The 25,983-nt window shown below is 37.0% G+C and overlaps 1 protein-coding gene across 1 annotated transcript in view; it reads right to left on the bottom strand.

Annotated features, from left to right (window-relative positions):
• Positions 1 to 11,224: 11,224 nt before the first annotated feature.
• HCN1 (hyperpolarization activated cyclic nucleotide gated potassium channel 1) overlaps positions 11,225 to 25,983 on the bottom strand; it is a 192,466-nt gene continuing 177,707 nt past the window's right edge. The window contains exons 7-8 of the mRNA XM_058826315.1: positions 13,979 to 14,143; positions 11,225 to 12,302 (exon numbers count right to left, since the gene is read on the bottom strand). Coding sequence (XP_058682298.1) covers positions 11,467 to 12,302; positions 13,979 to 14,143 — 1,001 coding nt within the window. The 3' untranslated portion in view covers positions 11,225 to 11,466. The remainder of the gene's footprint in view (positions 12,303 to 13,978; positions 14,144 to 25,983) is intronic.

Here is a 25,983-nt window from a genome sequence, read left to right as displayed (position 1 = left end):
GATTTACAAAAAATAAAGTAATTAAAATTAATGAAAGGGGACATGTTTTAAATGTAGACAGAAATGAATCCAAGAATGAGAGGCCAAGGAAGTATGGAAAAGAAATTTTAAATAAAAGAGTGACAGTGGCAGATGCATATATTGCTATGTGAGCTTTCAGACTTCCTTACATTTTTTGTTGCAAAGAATAAAGGCAACTGACCACTGTGTATCCTACAAAATAAGGAATGTCTATGTGGGGACACAGTGTGCAATGCAGCACTTAGCAATTTTTTATGCTGTATGACAAATACAAGTTCCTCACAATCCAAGATGTAACAAACTGGAAGCAAACATCATTCTTACAAAAGTGACCACAAAAACTCAGCTGTTCAAAGTCTCTGCATGTCTCTGCATCTTATGTGTCTCAAAGGCTGCAAATCACATTTGCTCAAAGCACAACTTGTTTTTTTGTTTTTTTTTCTCTTCCAGAAATATGGCCAGAAGGCTTCCTTTGTGCGTGCAGAAATAACACGAATATTCTGCTCTGTTCCTTTTGGCTTATGCATCAATCTCAGGAAGATGATTTATTTGAATACATATTTCTGAGTATGATAGGTAAGCCAGAAAGGAAGTAGAGGCTTCTACTACTTGCAGGAACCTCTACTTTACAATGATTCAGAGCTGACTCTGAATGGTAGTGGAGCACCTCACCTGGATACTTAGATTAACTGATGAGTAGAGGTAATATGGTTGCCATGGTTATCTGCTCAGTAACTAACTGAGCACAAAGGTTTTAATTTTGCAGCATGTACCTGAAAATGACTAAAACCTTATATGACACACTTAGAGAGCCCACCTCAACTTTGAGATTAATAATAATAATAATAATCCTCATCATCATTATCATCATCTTGAAGGAATTTACAGTATACCACTGCTTCATGCTAACGTTTAAAATCCAAATAAAATTAAATATTATTAAGAGCAGTCTTCAACTGCATTGAACAGCAGCTCCTCTCTGAGGCTCTTAGCTTACTTCTAGATGTGGAGTCTGAGAACTGGAAGGGAATGTTTCAAAATGCCTGGAGTCTTTCACCTGAAATAATAAAACAATCTCAGGAGGCAGCTTTGGTTTGTAGGAACTTTTAGAATGTCACTCAGGCAACAAAGACAGAGAGGCCCATCTACTGCTCAGATTTCAACCAGAAAGCACCTTTTAACCTCAAAAATGAAGCAAAGTTGATAGCCATCTTTTTGAAGCCTATTTGAAACCACTTATTGAATGACAGCAATGGCTGTCACACAATCCAAGCATGTCTGGATGAAACACACAAATGGCTGTCTCTTCACACACCAGCTTCCAAAGGTACAAGTTCTCCTTCCTACTTCAATTTTTTTTTATTCACTATCATTGGTCCATAAACATCACTGCACACACACAAAATCAGTTTGATTTGTAGCTGAATAGAATATATAATTTCTTTCAATATAGAGTGAACATACAAGGCTATGTTCAGCTTGTGTGTAGAGACAATACATGAAAACAAATGTACCCTGCTTTCTGTATTACAGATGAGGATGTTGGGCTATAGTCCATGTAGAAACGTAAGTAAGGTGCTTCTATCAGGTTTAGTATTACCTGTTGCACCTCTGCCACAAATGAAGACTGAGTTTTGGCTGTATAACTACAAGTTTGCTGACAGTTTTTATTCTGGGTTATAGCAGGAGACAGAAGGGAATGCAGCCCAGCCTGCTGGCATCATAGTGTTAAGAGTGAGAGATAGTAAAAATACTTGTCAGCTGAGTGAACAGAAGAGGCTTGAGTGCATGCAGAATTAACACTGCCTGAGGAAAAAAAATGGCAGTTTTACTTAAAAATTTTCTAGCAGGAAGGATACTGTATTACCTGGGACATTTCACTGCTTTTTCTCCCCACTCCTCTGTGTTCTCTTGCTCTCTTGTTTTTAACTTGAGGGAACTCCACTTTTCCTAAAGCATGTTGTACAAGGGCTGCTCTACAATGTCCAAGCCAGAAAAGGTCTCCATATTAACAACAAAGCAGCAGGAGCTTTGACTTTGTCACATAAGAATGCAATTCTGGATATCTTGTGTATCCTTTGCTGGACCTGTACTATTGTTCAATGGTTTTCCTGCACTGGGGAGCCCCAGACTGGACAAAATACTCCTGGTTTAGTGCCACAAGTACTGCACTGAGGGAAACTATCACTTTCCTCAGCATGCTGGCTGCTGCCTTGCTGAAATAGCTGAGCATGTCAAGTGCTGCCTTTGCTGCCAGAGCACAACCTTGGCTCAAGCTCATCTTGTCATCTACAGGACCCACCATGCCCCCAGCTCTTCGGTAAAATTCTTTTCTACACAGACATCCCTCAGACTGTAATGCTGAATAGTGGTGGTCCACACCAGTTGCAAGACTTTTCACTTGCTTTGTTGACCTTCATGAGATGTCAGCCCATTTCTCCAGCCTGATGAGGAGCCATTGAATGCCCTTGCCCTCTGTCATAATTGCTTGCCCACCCTATCCCCTGTTAACTGTGGGGTGCTAGGAAATTTGCAGAAAGTGCACTTTGTCCCACCATGAGAGTTATCAAGACATGACACTATATTGGCCTGAACAGTGATCCCAGAGGGATGCTGCTAGTTACTGACTTGTCAGCTGGAATGTGCACCCATCCCACAACCCATGCAAATAGTTGTACACATCATTTTAACTGCCTTAAAACACAGGGAATGTTAATAAATGGCCTGTGTTTTCCCCAAAAAAGAAGAGCAAAAATTCAAGCTGGACTAGGGAAGACTAAAAACAAAGGCTAGTGAATGAACTGCTAAAGGAATAAAGGAATAACCTTTTGCAGAAGAGATGTACTGAAGCTGATGGGCCGCTACTGCCATGAGACTTGGGAAACAGAGCTGAAGAATTTGTTCATAGTGCTTTGTACTGTGTGAGATTTCTTTACTACAGCCATTAAAGAAATTCCTCTGTTTAGTTCTATAGCATTAGGGGTTCTTCTTTTTACTCCAACACTGCTCCCTAATGTCAACATAAAAGATAAGAAATTAAGGTAATATTCAAAACTTATCCCTAGTGACATGAACTTAATCTCAGTAATCTTAATCTCATAAATCTAATATATGATCTAAATGACAGTTCTACTTGATAAAAAAAATCTAAAGTTAAATGTCAGAAATATTATATTTAATATTTTTATAACTGGTTAAGAGTTTAAGATTAGGAAATTCTTTCAGCTAAATTTCCCTGCACAAAAAGTTTAAAAGGAATACTTTTGAGTACAACATTCTTCTGCTGCCTAAAAAAGCATCCCATCAGCTGCTGAGGGTATTGCGTGCATTTAGCAATGGCTGGAGACTACAGATGGCTGTAAACAACTTAGTATCCAAGGTGCAGATTTGGATTCAAGGAATAGAAGTTTGGGTTGTACTGATACCTGTACAAAAATAAAAAGTATAAAAAGTATAGTATATATAAAATATAAAAGCCCAGGAATGAGATGCAGATATGTGTAGATAACTGCTCCTGTTTTGTTCTAGTCAATTTAGCATGATTTTACTTATTTATATATTTATACACTACTGAATACCTTTCCATCGTTTTGCTGTAAGGGCACATATTCAAGGCACTAGTACCAATAAAATTTCAACTAATTTACATGAGGCCTATTGAGATAAGACGTTCCATCACAAAATGCAGTTTTTATGAGTGTTCTTAGATGTTAATGATTAAATGAGTGATGTTTGTTTTCCTCCCAAAGCTCATTTGTTATAGGGTGTTAGGTGTAGTCACTGGGCATGTATTTATCCTAGATTTGATGTTCTTATATGTGATAAGCTTGCTCTTCCCCAACTATAGTGTTAAAACTTAACGTATAAATATATAGAATTCAATCATATTTTAGTTATTTTATTCTTGATGGATTTCAAAATAATGAATGGCTCTTTTTAACTCTAATATTTGCAGGACATACTATGAAGCAAACAAGTAGCCTTTCCTGATTATAGTCTCTGGCTGCCAAAGACAGTTTTATCACAGTTTTCTGGGGTACTGTCATGATTTGTTGACTTTCACCATCAGTACAGTGATGTTCTGGCTTCTCTCCCAGAAGCTGACACATGACTTACAGGATGTAGAGGAAAAAAAAGAAATCAGGAAAAAAAAAATAAAAAAAATAGGATGATGTGTATGATCTATGTCAGAATAAATCTTTGGAAGAAACTTTTTTGGATATCTCATATGTTACTTATGCTGTGTCCCAGCTTCCACCAAGCCCTGATCAGTAGTATTTTTTTTGTGTTTTCATCTCAGTTATTTGGACTGATTCACACTAAGCTTGTTTCAGCCTAGGCTGAAGTTTAATTAGCAATATTGACAAATCTTGTGCACATTTTCCAATAATTATTAAAGTAATTGTTAGACACAGAGTGCAATGCTATTGTAAGAAGAAAAAAAAACAAACAAAAAACACTACAGCATTCTTCTATGTAGAAAAAGTGTTACAAGGATTCATGATATCAATGACATAAAATGCCCAGAATACCCACCAGTTTTGTGGTGTTCTTGACCATCTCTCTTACACCTTCTTCTAGCAGGCCCATATCTGATATCAACAGAAGCATCAAGCAAAGTGGGTCTATCAACTTTCAGTATTCAAAAATGATCAAAATAAATTACCTAAAAGAAGTCCAGTATTTTTGGCAGAAATAAGAAAGATTGATTTCTCCTGCTCCTCCTGCTTTATTGTTACCCTCATGACAGAGCTGCTTGGCAGCCTTAAATAGGACATGACATGTTGTCATCTTTCCTCCCCTATCCCTTTCAGGTCCTTCAGGGAATCTCAACACAAACGCCTTATTTCAAGGAAATAATTTTTTTTTCTGCCTCTGGCAATTCTCTTTGCCTTTCATCTACTCATTGTTATTGTCACTTTTGCTCTTTTCATTGCGCTTGGGCAATGACATCAGTATTTCACATTACCACTGAGAACCTTCTCCAAATACATGAGAAAAAAAAGAAAACACCCTAGAGAACAATTATTCCACTTGATGCAATGACTTTTTTTCACCTATCACAGCTGAAATGATGAAAAAACTATTCTAGAAGACAGAACAATTTGTATATGTTCCAGATATTAGCATGTCTGTCTTTCACAGGAATATTAGGGACAAGATAAGAGCAAAAGCAGAGTGCAGCAATAAACAATAAAAAAACCTCATAAATAAACAATAAAAAAAACCTCATTAAAAATCACGGACTTGAAATAGCCATTGTAACCAGGACCATGACATATGGTGCTCTGTGCTCAGTGTTGTCTGCTGTAATAACACTGCCTACACTATGGAAGTTTACCCCAGATATGTCAGTTATTGCCACTTATTAACAATGCCAACTTCCTTTTTCTTAGCAAGCTGTTAAAACAATGACAGAAGACCAGTTAAAAACACGTCTCCTCTTACAGAACACTTCACTGCCATAGACCTGCACAAGAAAACACCAAATTACAGTATTCCTCTTCTTAAACTCCAAATCTAGGAGATGGCATATGTGAGATACTTTCATTATGATTAATACAGCTCTCACAGAAAACAGAAAACCAGTTGGAATGCTTATTTATCAGAGGATCAAAACCTTAGGGATTTGTAATGTCTTTTTTTTGTTGTTGTTGTGTTTGGATTTGTTACTCTGGGAAAATGGAAGATTAAAAGCCTAAAGATGCAGTGTCTCACTTTCTGGATTGGAGGTTATCTTTGATCTAACCCACACACAGTACTTAGGGACACACAGCACCTTAACTCATGTATGAGTGGTGAACGAAATTTTTTTTTTTTCATGGTCTAAAAGCTTGTTTTCTGGTGTTATGTGCTAAGATTACCATATGCTCTATAATTTTTCTGTGTGCATTAATTCAGTCAAGGTTTTTCACTAGCAGCTCTGAATTGTGTCTGCATCTTTTTGTCTTGGAAAAAAGACATGAACAAAAGCAACAGCCTTAAACTACACCATCTGTATCCTTATTTGTCTGGTGGATCTGATGAACAACTTCTTGCTACTGAGGAAAACAAAGGAGATGTCAAAACCATTCTCCAGAATCTTTCCATGGCATTCACCATTTCTGCAAAGAGCACCATTATCTGTGATATAACATAAAAGGTCCAAGTGATTCAGTGAATGTACTTGAGTCCTTCCTGATGGAGGGCATCAGTGTAATACCAGTTGGTAAAATGCACACATGCATTTCCTTTATCATGTCTGGTTGTTTTTTTGGCTTTTTTTTTAAAAAAACCAAAAAAACCAAAAAAACCAACAGATTCCTCAATATTTTTTGGTATTTAACAGGCAGGTATCAGCTAAACTGAAATACAGTTGATATGCACTCTCTGCAAATATTGGTACATACTTCTGTTGCCAAGACGACATAGCAGAGGATGAAGACAAATTACAGACAAAATAGGTATTGACTAGCAGATTTTTAAAAAGCAAAGTCTGCAATTGCAATATAATCTACTTTATCATACGAGGTTCAGATGTGAATTGATTAGTCTGGTTCATACTTAGGAATATTTCTGGTTCTTTGTAAGACCACATCTAATACTGCTGTCCATCTTGCTCTACCTAGATTTCCTGTTGAATTTGACCTTGCAACAGTTACTGCTCACATTACTGCCTCTTGGCTGAACTAGAGGAATGAATATAATTGGAGGTAAATCTTCCAGCATTTAGAAAAAATTAAATGCTATAAAACACTCCAGGCCTCTTCTCAAAAATACACACTGCACGTTTGGTGTAACAAACATATCAAGCTTATTATTAATGTTGACTTTGAAAAAAATTAAAAATCCAATTCAAGAATAGCCTTGCCTAGTAACCCAAAATGCCTACATGAAAACTGAGATCTGCAGTTATTGTCCTCTGATACACAGGAACTTTTTTAACTTCAAAACCTGATCTCTACTTAAAACCTTTACACTGCAGTGACAAAACAGGAAACAGACTGAACATAATGGCTTTCTGAAGAAAAGGTTTTTAAGCATGAATAGTGGTCATATTCAGTGTACCACGCACAGAACACCTCAGATTTTGTGATGTTAAGGTGATCAAGAAGATGATTCACAGTGCTAAGTATGCAAGCACTGGGTACTGATTGTTGGGGAAAAATCAATACATTCAAAATTCACAGCATATATTTCTGTTAGGACATAGTCTATGGCAATATTAATGCTCTTACAGTTCCCTGATTAAAATTAAAAAAAAAAATAGTAAGGAGAGGAAAGGCCAAATCACTAAAGAAATATATTTGCACATTCAATTCTAATAATGTTCAAATAATCCTTGTAGCTCAGACCTATGATTTGTAAAGAAATGTTTTCCATTCCTATATTGTAGCAATTTTTTTGTGTGACCAGAGGACTTTTGAACAGCAGGAATTACTGTCACTGAGTATTCCCAGAGCAGTTGAATTTCAGATTAATTTAAAAGTTTAACATCTTATTTTTAAAATAAAATGCTTTTTTCTTCACTGAACAATGTACTTATACAGTAGAAAAGAATGCACATGTATAGAAATACTGAAGTTAGTGTGAGAACTCAAATTTTGAAAACAGAAATATTAAGCTTAACTCTTAATGACATCTTAATGCATCAAGGTATGAAAGTTTGCTATTCAGAATAAATTTTACTTTGGTACCAGTCCGAGGTAAGGCAGGAAGTAGGATGAGGTAGATAGAGATATTAAAAATGGAGAGATTCTAAAAATAAATAAATTAGTGTTTAAATACATGTCAATATCATATGTAGTAATATGAAATTCCATTTAAAAACAACCCTTTGTTTTGTTTGGTTCTAGACACAAATATGTATGAAATAAGACTGGACCAGACAGCAATGTATACTCTGTGAAGTGGTCAGATGCAGACAGGAGAATTGGATTTTGCTGCTTAACAAAATTCTTCTGGTTCAATGCTGGTATTTTTGAAAATAATTTCATTGCCTACCATTGGAATAGAACTGTATCTTAGCAATGCAAAGTAAAAAAAAGACGAAATACTAGTGAAAGGAATTCACAACACACTCTACAGTGCAAATTTAAAATACAACTACTCAAGCTTGCTTAAAATCAGTTTATCAATTTAGAATTCTATTGATCCTACTGAAGGTAATGTAAAACACACAATGTGCTATTGACTTGAACAGGCTGTGCTTTTTAATTTACAATGACCTAAAATGTGATTAATGAACATTACTTCCATGTCAATGGTGCCTTGAAATCTCAACTCTTATACCCAAGTTCAGAGGTACATCATCTGGGATTGGCACACACAGTGAGATAAAGTGAATATATGATAGAATACACTTTCCTTAAGTGCCACTAACAATTATTTTCTATTCTCCCCCAGGATATTTAATATATAAAAACAAGATTAACTCTCAAATATTTGTACTCGTATTTCTGTTAACTGGCAATAGCTTACATGACAGAATTTTGGGGAAATGAATTTCTCTCCTCTGCAGAGGAAACACACCTTAGGAACTGCTTGTGTAAATCAGGTAGTATCCTTGAATTTCCAAGCCTTCGTATTTCAGGAATGCAAAGAATTCTCAGGCAGCTTTTTCTCCACCTCCCCACACTTAGTGCATACCACTTCTGGGCTCAGAATAAAGAAAAGAGATAAGCAAACAGTTCTTCTTTTATGGTAAAGCAAAACTTGCTCAGTTACACAGATATTGGAAGGAAAAAAAAAAAATCATGGTTTTATTTTTTTAGATATTTTCTTCAATTTATTAATAATCTTTTATATTTGTTTATTTATGGCTTTGAGCAAAGACAAAAAAAAATCTATCTCATCCCTGATCATACAATTATTGTAAGAACCAGATCTATAGTCTTCCCAGCAGCAGTAAGATCCAACCTTTTTCATTAATACATTTCATCTTGTACAGATGTGAGATTTCATACTTATGGGCCTACTTATGTACAGAGAAAATAGGTCACTTCTGAAACTAGCAATGGACCTTTATATTACAGGAATGTGAGTCATTTGTTTCTTAATCTAAGTATATATACATTCATACATACATATATATATATACGTATATAATTTTATACCCTGTACCATTTTTTTAAATTAACATACAAATCCTAGATATTGTCCACTCTATTACAAAGTCATTAAAAATTATTTATGGTTTCACTGAAAGACCATGTGAATTAATATTTCTTCATAGTGCTTAAAATAAAATAAAAATATATATAAAAATATTTTGCTACTAACCCCATTTCTCCTATTAAATGTAAACCTTAAACAGTTTTCAAGATCAGTATATGATCTTAATTAACTGACAGAATTTGTTAGCATTAAAATAATATAAGGGGTATTGTACTCATAAATAAATGGTCTTGCAGCGTATCCATAATGTTTGAGACACTTTTTTTAAACAATCATTTCCCCATTTCCACTCCAGGTCACTTAAATTAATGGCAGCAGCATGTTAGTGGGTTAATTACATTGATCTTTACTGGTGAATGTGAGTCAGCAAAAAAAAAAAAAAAAAAAAAGGAATATTTTTAAAAATTTTATTTGATGTACCACTTTAGTAAAAGGTATAACAGGCAGCATGGGTTCAAGCTCTGTTAGCTTTAGAGTATTTACTTGGCTCTCAAGTACATCTGGATTCACTGCATTACGTAGTTTGTGATGTTATTTAATTTTTCCATGCATCATTAAACTCAGCTTTGATGGGAAGAGAAGAACTCCTTTGCATCCACTTCCTTAACAGAGTCAGCTGGGTTTTAAGGAACAGAATATATGCTTGTATCATATCCATAATGCTGATTCTTCAGTGAGTTAAAATTATGACACATTTAGTTTCAATCTCTATTTAATGTGACAAATCAGGCACAAACGATTACGAATTTTTTTTTTTCTATTTTTTTGTGGATAAGATAATGTGAAGGTTTGAGCAAACAAAACAAAATGTTCACAAAACAGTATGCTTTAACCCTGCTTTCTGTCACCATTTCCTTTCTGTTTTGAAGACATAAAAAATAATAAACCTCATACCTATGGGCTATGTTTGACACTACATGCCTTAGGATATACTAACCATTTAATTACAATATACACAGAGCAAATCGTGCATTTCCAGACAGACTTGATGCTATATTATATTTATTTTTGTAAATTAACACCACAGTCAACTACAAAACTACAGTGAAGACACAGAAAGCACCTGAAAGTCTAAATCAAGCTGTGGTTTACAAATAATCCTTTAAATGAAAAACCTCACTTCTAGACTTAAACCAGAGATTCAAAGTCAGCATTATAGGAATTTTAAGGTAGACACAATTAATGAATGGTTATTATTTTCTAAGATACCATAAAGCCTTTTCCTACTGACCAAACCTATTTTTATTGTCTTTTTTTTTCCAAAGCATGCATGGAATATTCTCAGATGCTATTGAGGGCAAGAAGAAGAAAAGTGATGGTATTGGTGAAGTACAAGCGGTTTGCAGGATCAAGCGTACAATTTTGCATAAAACATTGCATGTAAAAGTAACACTGTAGGTTTTAAGCCATTGCATTACAATTTAACAGTTGTGTTGCACTTAGCTTTAACAAATTTTAAAACTGTAAATTTTGAAGTGAAAGCGGAACCTAAATTCCTAAACAAAGACCTTGCAATGGTACACCACACAGTAGCTATATTTGCTCGGGTCTAAAAAGTTATTTACAATGGCAATATTTAGTCTTTGAAAAGTCTTTAGCAGTGTGAAGATCAAAGTCCACCCAAATTCTCTTAGACAACAGAAGGGTTGACATGCCATGAGGTTACAACCCATCCAGAGGAGAGCTAGTACCTCCCTTTGCAATGCAGGTATTTGCAACATAATTCTTTTCCAATCTAAATTCCAATGGATGGTGCTAACATATGAAGTGCAATGTGAAATAACAACTTAATTCTTCATGAGAAATTAACAACATATATGCAATCAATGAAGTAACAAAGGTTTCAAGAATATCACTCAGTCAGTGCTATGTGTTAGTTAAATTGATGTTTTTTTCTTTTTTTTTTTTTTTTTTTTAAATATACTTGTTTGAAGTTTGTCGGTGTGTTGACAATTTCCCCATGAAAACAGCCAATCTCATAAACAGAGAAATCTGTTTGGCTGATTTTAATGTCAACACATCAAAAATAAGTAATATTAGCGCTAAATTTAATCTTCTGTAATGGTTGCAAAAAGGAAGACATGAACTCAAACAAGCTTTTTAATTGCTTATATATATATATATTTAGATATATATATATATAAAACCTTTACATTCGTTACATAGGGCAAAGCTGTCTAAATTATTTTTCTCATAGTAGACTGCTGGGGCACGTTAGGAAACAGGCTAAAACAGTTCGGGGGATGGTGCTCGGTTTGTTGCCAGTCTGTTGCTCACAGTCACCAGGGATCATAAGTTTGAGGCGAACCGCGGTTTGTCTCCCTCGGGCTCTGTGCTTAAGACTGTGGAAGAATCCCTTTGCAGCGGCGCCGCGGGCGGCGCGGCCCCGCGGTTCGGGGGGATGGCTCCCGAGGACATCTGCCGGAACAGCGAGACCCGCTGGGGCACGGAGGCCCGCCCGGCCGGGGGCACGCCGGGGCCCGGGGCGGGCTGCGGGAGGGACGCGAGGGACTCCCCCACGGTGGGGTGAGGCCTGGCGATCAGGGTGGAGATCTCGTGGGGCAGGGAGGGCTGCGAGGCGGAGAGCGGCCGCACCTCCCGCGTCAGATTGGTGTTGTGGAGGGCCTGGGTGCTCTTGTGCACCTCGTTCTTCTGCGCGGCTCCCGGCGGCTGCTGCGCCGCCTGCGGCTGCTGCTGCTGTTGCTGCTGCTGCTGCTGCTGCTGCATGAGGGAGAGCTGCGAGGCGGTCGGCGAGGCGTACTGGAAAGTTCGGCCGGCCAGCGGGCTCTGTACCGGCGGGCTGCAGACGGCCGTGGTGTAGGAGCAGGGCGACAGGATGACAGCCTGCTGCGGCGGCTGCGTGCTGGGCGAGGGCGAGTGCAGGTTGGTGTGCGAGAGGCTGCTGCTGGTGTACACGGGAGGGGACTGCGTCCTGCCGCGGGACGACGACGCCGAGGTGCTGGAGTTGAGGGCTGGCATCTGCTGCAGGCTCACCGGGGCGATGGTCTGCACCATCTCCCTGTCGTGCTTCACGATCTGCTTCAAGATCTCGTTCTCTTGGTTGTTGAAAACGCCGGTGTTGAGGTCCTTCTGGAACTTCTGCAGCAGGATCGAGTTCTTCTTACCTTCATAGAGAGGGAGAAGAGTTAGTGAGCCCGAGGCGCCGGGGCAGAGCCCGTCTCTGGCTTTGTGTTTCAGCACCCATCGCTGAGGACTATCTGCTGTAAAAGCCTCAGCAGGCCCCGGGGGGCTGAGCGGGCACGGCTCGGCCGGCAGCCCAGGGCAGCAGGGGGCTGTGCCGCGCTGGCAGGGCCGCAGCTCCCCACGGCCGCGCTCCGCATGCAGGCAGCCCACAGCCCTCTCCGCACCGCGGGCCTTCGAGCACCGCCGCACTCCGACACTCCTGACCTTTCTCTGCCTCTTCACCTGCAGTTTACTGTTATTACTACAATTACATGTAAGAACTGTAATTTCCTGAGCTACTGTCAGAAAAAGTCATCGTGCTCTGCATCTGCATCATCTTTCTCGTTGCAAAACTGGCTGAATTTCCACTAAACAGTTACATAAAAGTACACCTGCCATTTAGTACATTTCTGGGAACTAGTAACTAGGCATCAGCAACCAGTGCTTTTAAATGTTTGTGAACTAATATGAACTCATGGATAATGTGACACCTGCCTCCACAGTGAAGACTGCTGTACACTGTGACCTGATGTCTGCTTGATGGCTGACAGTGTCTGTAAGATGTAGACGCTATTCTGTCTGAGTCATCAGATGCTCAGGAACACAATAGCACTCAACTGCTCTTTTTTTTTTGTTGGTTTTGAGTTTTTTTCCGATAAAACACTGCACTTCAGATGGGATTGCTGCTCCAAGAACAGACTGGAGCTTTACTGCTAATAGTTTTCAAGCACATATTACTTAGAGTTGGACTGCATTTCCAGAGAGTCTTGCGAGACAAATTGTAGGAGTTTAATGCATTGAGTTGATGTGGAGAAATCCTCAAACTGAATTCTTGAATTTTTGTTGAGGAAACACCACCAAACTGGATAAGTTTGCTGTTGCTTTTTGGTTTTTTTACAGCTGTGTTTTAAAATCAGTGTCAGTAATTATGATCAGAGTACAGTTCTTCAGATCGGAGACTTTATGCTTTGCCTAGTATGTCCTGTTGGGAGGTCCCAAATACTGGAACAGCAAGTTTACGCCTATTGTTTTGATAATCTGCCATACCCTTCTGCCTTCCACTTGCATATTATTGGATTGCTTTTCTGATTGCAGGCAGATTTGAGTGGTGCCAGTGTGCAGCCATCAAGGCTAGCAGTGCCCATGTTGTGAGGAAAATGAGAGCCCTGCTGCAAAGGATTAATTCACTTCAACAAACAACGAGTTTGTGAGTGCTGAGAGGCTTCAGCTCTTCCCAGCATTATGGATGTCATCTCTAAGCAATTTATTTAAGAAAATGTCATCTACTGCTCATGACACAGCATAAATCCTATCAAGTGCTGAAGGCAGCAAAAGAAATCTACAGGATTAATAAATAATACTGGTGATAATTAAAGTATGAAAAATAATCCTCAGAGGAGTACAAGAGCTTTCTGAAACTCGGTGGTTTTTATTATTTAAAAGTGAGATTGCAAAATTCTTGTCTGCACACATGTGTTATTTATAGATCAAGAAAACATTTACTGCAGCATAACAGAAGAAAACTTTTAAAGAGGGGTATTTTATCATGCAGCTCAAAGGAAAGAAAATGAAGAAGGATTTTAAGAATTAATCATATGCAACAAAATGAAATATATACCTATCCTGTCAAGTCTATCAATTGCCACCGTTTCAAAGGCTCTTCTCATCATGGGGTACTCTTCCAGGACCTCGTTGAAGTTGTCCACTGAGAGGGAGTACAGGCGACAGTACGTGTCTGCTCGTACACTGGCAGTTCGACGGCCCTTGGTCAAAAGGCAGATCTCTGGGGAGAGAAAAATTGCGCACACACTGAAAACAGAAGTTAGTGAACCCTTTGAAACTTAGGAATTGACTCCATGATAACAAGTAATAGTTTAGTACTCAGCAGCAATTTTTCTATTTCTTTTTACATAAGGTTGCAGGGACAATTCTGAAGGTATTTGATTCTATTTTTGGTACTCTGAAAAAATAATTTATGTCCTTTAAGAGCCCTGCCTATAGGTTTTCTCCATATGAACTCTATAAAGGCTTTTTAAAATAGTGCTTCAAGTTCTAAGAAATGATCCATCAGCTGTCAAACACAGCCTGATGACTTTGATTAACCCAAGTTCTGAATTAACCCAAGTGATTCTATTGACTTTCTTTTAAATATACAGCTGCCATAGAGGACCAATCCCTTCAATCATTCACCAGATTTACAAAACTAATGCAATACATGATATAATGATGTAATAATACTTGAACATAAGAGCTGTTCTGAGAAAAAACTTGCAACATGAACATGCCTTCTGTTTGGTGTTTATGTCCTAGTATTTTGGGAGATAAAACTTAAAATTTTTACCTTTATTCTCATTAGATTAAAAAATGGAGCTCATATGGTTAGTCTAAGTAGCCTTTCTCTGCAAGTGCCCGCAACTGGAACAGTGCAAACTGTTATTCTGAATCAGTGGAAACTTAAGCTATGTGCAGAGTCTGAAGAAAAAATCTCCAACCCAGAGTATTAGGGTAACTGCATCGAGTCCAATGTTAGTATCTGAGGCTTGTAACAGCAAAACATTTGGGGTAAAGTATTTATGTATTTAGATTAAAATACAGAAAATAAGAAAGTCATTTGCAAAAAGTAGTGTTTGAGTTGATCCCATTTTCAAACCGGGGACTATGAACACACTTAGAAATACCAAGAATTCTTGAGCACAAGCAGGGTAGAGAGAGATAAGTTTTCCTACTCAGTTGTAGCAGTCAAAGCTGCTAGTTCATAGCTTGTATTTAAATGCAAAAGTAGGAAACCATCTCCTATCTTGCTGTTTTTCCATTATATGCTCAATTTCAATCTAACTACCATTTTCAAGTGTGTAAAATCAAATAATAAATAATTCTGTGAAAGACTTCAATTCTATGAAGTACCAACCTAGTCCTTGGTTTGGGTTTTTTTCGCTGTATGTCTTCAATAAATATATATTTTGTTAATCTAGAATATGAGGAACCTTGATTTTTTTTTGTCTCATACTTCTTGTGGAGGAAATTTTCACATGCTACCTAACCTGGAAGACATAGGGGATAAGATGCTTAAATTACAGTGACTAAATCAAAGTAAATTAACATTGAACCAATACTAGCACAGAATGTACTTAAACCTCAACAGCTTTGGGAAGAATTTATAGAGACTACTGGGAGAGTAGAGAATTTATAGGGAATACTGGTAAGAGACTTGACCTGAAGTCCCTTACAAAACTTGATGCCCATGAAATAGTGACAGTTTACTGTAAAGAACCAGCCAGGTATAACAGAAGTCAGTCCTTTCCTTTTCTTACTCTTAGCTTAGCCTGACCTCTTCTCCTTAGATTGAACCCACTGCATTTTAGTTACAAGAGAAGGACATTTTGCCCAAAGGGAGCAGTTAAATGCAGTCAATACCTGTTCCATTTCCTAAAATATTCTTTAGGTCTCACAAAGAATAAAGTTTTACAATACATGGTTGAATTCAGAGAAAACTGTCTGGAACATCTGCGTGGCTAATGACCACCTCTTGATTTTCAGCTATTTTCAATTAAAATTGCTGCAAATGACACATTAGGTGTCTTCTGCTGCTCTCAAAAAATATTTGAGTTTAAAAAGCATAAAATTTTCCCTGCCCCAAAAAAGTGTCTCCTAAATCCCCATCATTCTGAAGAGTGCAGAAAAAATTAGAGAAAGTATAGTTTTTATCATTAATAATCTTGACCACTGTACTGTAGATTACATCAGAAAGATGGGAAGAAATCGTAAAAGATAATGTTGGGTTTCATCACTGGACAATGGGACTGTAGAATTCATGGATACTACTGTAACAAATAGAACTACTTCTTTTCTTCTTCTTTCATCTTCTATTATTTTTTGTCAAGTAAGGTGAAGGAAAAAAATCAATGAAAACTGTGATGTGCAGACTCTGTCAACCCACAACTTCTGGTTGAAGAATATATGTCTGGAAGGCTTTTAATATCTGTAATCCTACTAGTTAGATAATACAATAAACAGTGGGTCAGAAAAGATATGACAAATGTCCCAGTGCCCAGAAACTGGTCAGGGAGTGCTGCTGTGGAGGCTGCCTGCTCAGTAAGCAAGGACAGCTTTGTGTTCTCAACTCCAATTGAATGGTCTTATTCAAAAGATGAACTACAGTTTTCTTATAGGAAAAATACTGTGAATGAATACCCACATACTGCATTTCCAGTGGTGTTTCTTGACTACTGAAAAGAACAGTATTATAGTCAGTGACTCATCATCTATATTGCCTTGTTATATATATCAATAACATCATTTGTAGTCTGTTCATAAGACTAAAGTGTTTGCTAATTGTATGTGTTAATCTGTCAGCTATTTGTTTGGACAGACCCTCAAGCATAATAAGAAATAATATATGAAATCTTCCTTGCCTGAACCAGAGAGCAAGAAAACAGAATACTGAAATGTGTTCCCATTAAACACTTGTGTTCATTTAAATAAGCCAAAGTGTTTATTTTTCGTGAAAAGAATAAAGCAATGAAAATAGCCATGACATGTTTAAAATGAGCCTTAGTGGCATCAAGTACACCAGGTGCCCTTAACAATTACGCTCTCCTTGATGTTCAGTTGATTTAAATAGACTAGGAAATACAATAATAACATAGGAGTGTGCTGTGAAACACAAAAGGCATAGAGTATTTTTATACAGTTTGGACAAACAAAGTTCTCTATTAGCATAAAAATATCGGCAGCATATTACTAATATTACCATGTACATTTGGCATAATGCATTGCCTTCATGCTGACACTTTCAGCGTGTCAAATACTACTGTCTTTCCAAACAAAAGAATGTCTTCAATTCCAATTAAAAATTATATATTAGGCTACAATGAACCTGTAATTCAATTATGAATGCAAATTTTACTTTAATTATTTAATCTCCGTGGACAACTGTTACCTAGAACATTATGAAACAAATGTCAATCACTACCCTAATGGAAAGTGACTGTTTGAAAGCACTGAATGATGATAAAAACATTAATTTGTTCTTACAGTCCATGGTTGATGCAAATGTAATGAAGTCATTTGTGAAAATCATAATTTGTGGTCTGCTAGGATCAGGTCTTTCCCACATTAAAATACAGCCCTCAAAAGAATATGGAAATGGGATCAAATACAGTGTACTTTCTGCTGTGAAGATTCTTAACTAAAACAAGCAGTGATAAAAGAGAAGCTAACCTTTTTTGAAAGTTATAATAATCAAATCCAATCACCAACATACCAGTTGTACACATATGTGGATTGTGGCTGAGTGACGGAGTTGTTAGTGCTCTGTTAACAGTTGGACTCAATAATCTGAAGGTCTTTTCAATCTATGACTCTATGGCAGGATTTCAGCACAAGCTGGATCAGGTTCAATTTTTGGAACACCATGAATTTCTAAAGGAGCTTGCCCATATCAGTTTCTCATAAAACAGGGAATGCATAGGTTGTATTTTATTATTGCATTAGTGTGACAGAACATTCTGCATAGGAAATTTTGCATATCTGAAAGACAGCAATAAGGAAGGCTGACTTTGGGAGAACCTGAATGAGGTAAGATGAGTGACATAGCCCACAGGAAAAATTTTAAAGAATAGGATTTATAGGCCTTTTGTAAGGATCAAGTTTTGATCACAACTGAGACCAGGTTCATTGTTCTTATGGACTGTACTGATATGCCACTGATATGCCACTGTAGGTGATAATTTTTCCCCTCCCCTGTTTTTACATGATGCCTAAATAATTTTTTCTTTGAGAAAGTAAGTGCTGTTTATGGATGTGGAGGAGATTAATCATATATTATAATCAAAAGGATATATGACATTGATCTCTTCTTTAGTCTTTGCTGGATGGGTATGTATCGACGTGCCATCCTAGCAATAATTTCTGGTTTCCTTTTTATACAGAAAAGTTTTATGTAGGAAAATTCCTTTGTTACTCTGAGAAGCAGTACAGTTTATGTGAGAGTGTATACTTGTCCATTTATCATCTGTTCATTTTACATATAAATTATATTCCAGATGTAATTACTCAACCTTATATGTCACATTAACATTTGACTAGAGATTAAAATCTGCAGAAATTAGAATATCAATATAAAGTTACCTTGCAGACAAAATGTGCCCACCAACAATAAACTGTGTTGATAAAGGTAAGTTTTGAGTCCATTAGTTAGCAAGTTCACTGAAGAACACCAAACCAGTCCTGTCTCCATGGACCATATTTCTTATTTTAGAAAGTTATATTGTATAAACAGAAAATTCATACAATGAATTATTATATGTGCATCCTGGTCTTGGAAGGCCACAAGTTCACTTTACTAGGTGCAGAAATTAAATTTGTGTAGTAATGAATTAATGAATTCAACAGTATTTTAGCTATATAGTGTCTATATTAAATGCAGTTGGAAAAAACTAGCAGTTTTTATGCATTTCTGTCCCCTTCCAAAGCTGTGTGATTTCCCGTCATCCGTCAGATTAAACATTACAGGATGTAGTGAGATGTCCTTCCAGCTGAGGACAGCTGAGGACTACTGGTTCAGTTCCTCAACAGGAAACTTGTGGGCATATAAGTTGTTGTGTGTGTTGTCAGCTGTTCTGGTTGATTACTTCCAGCAACAGAAGAAAGATGGAAAATCAAAGCAATTCAAAAGCTTGGGTCAGTCAGTATAACAGACTTGGTAATGTTTTTTGAGAACAGGACAGTGGATTAGAATATTGTTTATTTTATACAGAGCAATGAGCTACTAAATTACCATAGACAAAATTTCAATGTCCAAGTGCTCTTTCCATCCACCCATCTTGTATGACTTCAGAGTAAGCCTCCCAGAACCACTACGTTTAAGCTATTCTTATTTTCTAAAAGCTCTTCATAACACCAACTTCTTGGCATCTACCAAGATTGATAGTTCTTTACTTCTTTCAAGCTGCTGAAGTTGTCCACTGAGCAGAAACTGCCTAATGGGCACCTTCTTGGTGTGGCAGTCACAGCAAGGGACATTCAGCATGGGGCTCCCTGTTCACAGATTTACAACTCGTAGTGTGAGTATGGCTGGATTCTTTTTTGCCTTTTGGAAAGGACTATATAAACTTCAAGCAATTAAAAAAAAAAAAAATATCAGTAAGCTTCTAGGCATCCCTTTCTTTCAGAAACTGATTTTTCAGTTCCATGTTGACTTAAGCATCTCCATTACAGAAAACAGGGAAAAGCTGTTTCATATGAGAACATGTTACTTTAACATAAGAATCTGCAAATCTGATTAATTTTTCTTTATTAAACACTGGAAAACATGAAATACATTTATCTATATTTTTTCCTCATTTTTATTGTGTTCTTTTTATCTTTCAGCATATTTTTGCTAGTGTACACAATGGTAAACCCAGACATAGGCTGCTTTTATTTATAATTACTAAAATAACTACCACAAGGTTTTACAATTACTCAGAATGTAGTTTGATACAATTAAATGAACTTCAGTTATCTGTGTTCTAAAAAATTGGGTCCTACATTTAAGAAATACCAAAAGATAGTCACTGCTCAAGAGGAACATTTCTGCAGCAAGGGAGAGAATTTAAGGAGAAAGAAAAATGGAGATAACTCCTGCCTTTTACAGCCAGATTTGTAATCTGGACTGACCAAAAGGAAGCTATGGAAAAACAGCTGTTGCCACCATGTTTACACTAAATATGGAATTGCAGAGAAGTTAGTTTGAGTAAGCACATACTGCCTACATGACCTCCTCCTTTAAAATACAAGAGCAATAATTGTCTGTTGAGTTGCTTTCAAATATCTGGGTTCATTAGTTGGAGAGATGGTTTAAAGTAGCCTGTATACATTACCTAGTAGTTCTTGCTTTGAAGAGGGACTAAAAATGGCTGATTAGAATTAAGAGCAACTTCTGTAATATCCCATCTACAGTCTTTTATCACTTTTTAAACTATTTACCTCAACCTATTTCAAATATATCTATTTGAAATTTGTGATAGCTTATTAGTCATCCTATTACAAAATCCAACTGAACAAATAACATAAAAAACTCCAAAACCCCCCAAACAAAAACCACATAGGTTAGTTTAGCTGACATTTTTATTGCCTGTTTGTAGTAATTTGAACTTTCTGTCTCTGAAGACTGATACCTGAGCTCTCTGTATTGTTTAATTTATGGTATTTAATTTAATTTAATGTAACAATAGCAAAAGAGGTAGCAAAAATTTACTTGGGGAAAAATTATTCATTTGAAAAGAACTGCCTACATTTAATTGACTCAAACTTTGAAAGAATTTATGGACAAATACTTATTTAAAAAAAAAAAATTATTTAGTGTTTGCCAACAACCCTTAGAGTGTGTTTCTTTCTTTACCTAGCTCCAAATGCCACTTATCTAAAGAAACCAGTTTCTCATCTTAATAGAAAGTGGCAAATTATCTGAGCAGGGATGTTTTATTTTCATCCTGACCTGTCTTTGCTTTTTTCCATGTGCAGGTACTGAAAATAGCTGAGGCCAAGTTTTCATGACTAGAGCAGACAAAAGCCAGTAACAGAAACACAGAATCACTGAGGTTGGAAAAGACCTCAGAGATCAAATCTGACCTTTAACTGAACACCACCCTTTCCGCCAGATCGTGGCACTGAGTGCCACGTCTAGAATTATGAACATTTCTTACATCCTCACCATTTTCCAGTGTTCAATCAAATTCTTCTAAGAAATCTCTGTAGGACAGAACAGAAGCCTAAGATAATTCTATAAAATAGAAATAAAAGTGCATATTTCATCATTAATGATATTTATAACACAGCATCCATATGTTTTTCTTCTAATTTATTGAAGTGTTCTTTCTATAAAGAGCAATTAAGATAATCTATTTATTATCTTGTAAAAGCACACAGCTTTACTGATAATAATTTCATATGCCTTAAAACAATAATAATTAAGCTTAGAATCTAAAATAATATGCATAAATACAGATTCTTTTTTTCGTACTTACTGTGTCAAAGGCTGAAAGTGTTTTTATGTAATTCATTTACTCCTGCTTTTACTCAGATGGATGAATATTGCCTATTGAAAAAGGCCACTTAGTTCCTTACGTGTTTAGTGGTATGCTCTTATAATTTTGAGTTTAGCAAGCAATAAGTTACAAATTAAACTATTCAACTTGAATTAAAGTTGGCTATAAAAATACTGTACTTCTTTCCATTAAATTATTAAAAAAATGATCAGAGACTGAATTAAATATTTAGATTAAATATTTAATCTAAACTCAAATATTTAGTTAAAGTTCTACTGTGTGAAATTGAAAATGCTTGGAAAATCTTCTTCTGCCTTATCTATGTTGACCATATTTGATTTCCAAGGCATGCAATGTGGTATTTTGTATCTTGCTAGTTATAAAAAGTTTAAATTAATAAAGTATACTGTTAATGTATTAGCAGAATTAGAATTATAATTCATTTATGATTTTAGATTGCAAGACTATTACTTGTGTTATTATGAATACTGTTAAGTTTACATTTATGTTTGCTAACTAAACTCCTAAACCCAAATCAACTTTACCTTTTAGCATAAAAGAGTAAGTTATTCCATTCTATCTTCCCAAAAATTCTCTTGCCCTTTTAAAAAATGACTGGATTTGAATACCAAGTCCTTCTGATTATTATTTTCCTTATAAAATACAGTGTCAAAAGAACAACACAACTATTTCTTGTCAACAAGAAATTACGCAATATTATGAGGACTACTGCGTATTATGTAGCCTCAAAATGGCAGATTAGTCTGTGCCAAAAAGCCATTTAATTTTTAGGCCCTCTTGCAGACAATATTTTTAGAAAAATGTTCTATACTGTTCAGCTGAAAAATGTTTTACAAACGAGTTGGCATGGAGATATGGAGATCCTGCTCCCTTAAAGTCTTTAATTATGTCCCTGCCATTAAGAATACGAATAATCACACCTCAGTGGGGCTACTTATAATTAACTGGATTATAGTATGAATATTAAAAGACTTAATCCACCACTACCTTGAATAAGGAACATCCATATGCAGTATTTTTACAAAATGTAAAATTATATATCATATCATATTATAGTGTCCATATGTAAAGCACTTCAACAGACTTTTTTCTATTTATAATCAGTATTATACTGCAAATCTTTTAAAGTATTCTATCAAAAGGAAGCACCTAGAGTGTAACCAGAAAAAAATAAGTGGCAAAATATAATCCAAAGTGACTCAACATTTCCCATGGTATTGTTTTCCACTGCACTGGTCTAAAATATACTGACAGTTACTGTTCCGAAAGGGGGAAAAGCTCCATAAATAATAGGTAGGTCAAAGAAGTTCTATCTAATTGGCTTTCTACAAGCTGAACCAAATGCAAGATAGAGTTTATTAGAATTTCAAGTGCAGAAGGGTAAATGTTAAAACTGCATTAAATAATTTAAGCAAAATAAAACATTTAAAATTTAAAGTATTCCATGAACTACATGTTACAAAAAATAAACTAAAAAAGAAAAGATGCTATAATATGTCTCTGGGACATTGTCTGGGAAGATGGCAATGAGAATCTGGTTTCTAGATAGATTTGCTAGATGAATGATGACATGAAGCACAGATAGTGATATCTGCCTTTGAGTAAGTAAAATAAAACATGTATTTGTCTCTTACTACAATGCGATAGGCCAGTCCAGTTTCATATCCACACAAAGTAACTCTCATATATATACATCATCAATTTTTTTTTGAAAAATCACATTCATTTCTTCCTGTTCAACATAACTGGAAGTTTAAAGAAAATAAAATTAGCAGTATGAGTTTTAGTTAGTCTAAAAAATAAAATTAGCAGTATGAGTTTTAGTTAGTCTAAAAAACTGATTTATCTACTGACTCCAAGTAGCATGATACCATTGGGATTTTCAGTGGGGGAAGAAACAGTGGGGAGCAGGATCTGCAATTGAGCAGCAGGAATTAATGCAGAATTACCTACTGGAATTAGGAAACTCCTTTAACTCACAAAACCTCCATGGGCCCCCAGACCTAATTAATAAAAATATATCTGCACTTCCTAAACACTAAGTTTGGATTTCCTTAGAAATATTGAAAGTCCTTCAGCTCTAACACAGTATCTGTTGAAAACAGAAAAAAAAGGGGTTAAATTTCCCGGAACATATGTCTGGGCTGCTGCATGAAGGAAAGCCTGTGTAAACACAGGTGGGAAAACAGATGGAGCAGGGAGAAGATAGCAGGGAGACCAGTCTTATCTTGTGTCCTTTGTGGTTGAGAGGAATTTTGCCAGTGACTACAGAAAAGAGCAGGATGAGACCACAGTGAACAATCAGGCCTCTGTCCACCAGTGAGAAAGCAAATGAAGTAACAGCAGAGTCCTGAATGTGTTCCCAGAAATCCTCCTTTGAGTAAGCTGTGCTGAGCCTTACTGGTTGGGCAGTGTGGGATTTATTCCTTTCTTCTCCTCTCTGTAGGCATGTCAGCCCCACTGTAAGACACCAGTTCACAGAGGCAGCTCAGCAAGTGCTTATCGGAACCAGGACTACCTGTCCTGAGTGTCTCCTCTGATTCCACAGGGCTGGCAGCTGGAGGGGCACAGGACCTCATGAAACCACTCCTGCTCATCAAAGTCCTCTGCACTAGCTTCGGGGCAGCTTGAAACTTTTATGTTTGCAGGGGTAACAATCTCAGGCAAATTATCAATGATTAAAAGCTGCTTTTCCACTTTGTTCTCCAAGCAGGAGCCTGCTGTACGTAGCTGAGTGCATGGGAACACCATCTGACTGAGTCTGGGGTGAGGGGTATGCAGAGAAGTGAAGGGTCAGAAGGTATCAGGGAGCAAAAAGGCCTTTCCAGAAGGGAAGGAGAAGTTGCAGGGACTGATCTTACTGTGATGACTGAAGTAGTCCTAAGTCACACACATCTTTTTAAGGAGATAATTGGAAAGGATTTATTTTATTAAAGTAAACATTTCTTTAGTTTATTACACTACTGCATGTTTGATGTGATTAATTATTAGAGTTTTTTTATTACCAACTTATATAATATTATTACGGAGTGATTCTAAAACAATTTACCACAGCAAAAATCAGAATATTTGCACAGCAGTGGTAGTACATCAGTTTCTATCAATAGGTATTGGTATAGGTAAATTAGGTATTAGGCTCATTAGATACATTAGTAATTCTGCTCTGTAAAGCCCTGATCAACTAACCTCTTCTATAAGCAAAAGACTCATCCTTGTGCTTCATCTCTAAAGATGTCAAAATCTTCGCATTTTGCCAATTTTGTAGGTATTGTGAAGAATTAATACACAGTCTGTTCAGTAATTCCTCCTGTTACAAGAAGAGCAATTTCTAATCAAATCACTTGGTACTGAGAGGAAAATGTTCAATAGGATTGAAACCTGGCAATTTCCTTCAAACCATTTATTACTGGGATTATATCATAAATGAGTTTGAACTACCAATATATCCAAGAGAAAGACAAATATTCAGAGACAGAGAAAGCAGGAATGAGGAAGCTGTCATTATCCACTGCTGTGTACTTTGTATTCTCAGTATTGTAAACTGTAGCTACCCAGGAGCAGGAACAAAATGAAAAAAAACATTTCATAATCACAGCATCCTCAAAATACAATTGCTTACATTTTTCACCTGCCTCCTGATTCTTATTCTCCATCCCAGGAAGCTGAGTTCAGGTGTGTCAATCTGAAGCTTTCAATTCAGTTTAACTTCAAACACATGTGCAGTCAGGTTTTCCAACTCTCTATCTGCAAGGGATAGTACCACCATTCTTTTCCAGCTTCTGGAGGTTGTTCAGATCTGTGCTTGCTGCTTGTGTTTTCCTCCCTTTCCCAAAAGTCTCATTGGGATGTTCCCCTGCACTGTCAGCTGCTGCGTCTCCCATTTATTTGCACCATGCACAACCTGGTTCTCACCCACGGAGTCCTCTCTCTGTTGACATCTATCTTGCTCCCACACTCTTCCTTACAGTTTTTCCTATGTGTTAACATAGTCCACACCATCCTTTCATTCTTTCCTGACCTTCATTCACATGTCACTAGCCCTACAGAAGCAGCTAGAAGGAGAATCCATAATTCCTTGGATAAAGAGTTGGTTGTATGGTCACATCCAGAGGTTAATGGTCAATGGCTCAGAGTCCTGATGGAAATCAGTGACAAGTGGTGTCTCTCAGGGATCTGTACTGGGACCAGTCTTACGTAGAGTCTTCATTAATGAAATAAATGAAGGAATCTAGTGCACCCTCAGCAAATTTGCTGATGAATCCAAACTTAGCAGTGTGGTTGCCATTCCTGAAGGATGGGATGCCATCCAGAGGGACCTGGACAAGCTCAAGAAGTAACCCATGGGAATCTGATGTGGTTTAACAAGGCCAAGTGCTGGTGCTGCACCTTGGGACACCCCTGGTGTCAGCACAGGCTGGGCATGAACAGACCCAGAGCAGCCCTGCCCAGAAGGACCTGGGGGTGCTGTGGGTGAGAGGCTGGACATGCCCTGGCCATGGCACTCACAGCCCAGAGAGCCAAACGTGTCCTGGGCTGCATCCAGAGCCCCGTGGGCAGCAGGGGAGGGAGGGGA

This window comes from Poecile atricapillus, chromosome Z (assembly GCF_030490865.1).
Source record: "Poecile atricapillus isolate bPoeAtr1 chromosome Z, bPoeAtr1.hap1, whole genome shotgun sequence".
NCBI lineage: Eukaryota > Metazoa > Chordata > Aves > Passeriformes > Paridae > Poecile > Poecile atricapillus.
The sequence above is the reverse complement of the archived record's forward strand: the minus strand, read 5'-3'. Positions and strand labels throughout refer to the sequence as shown.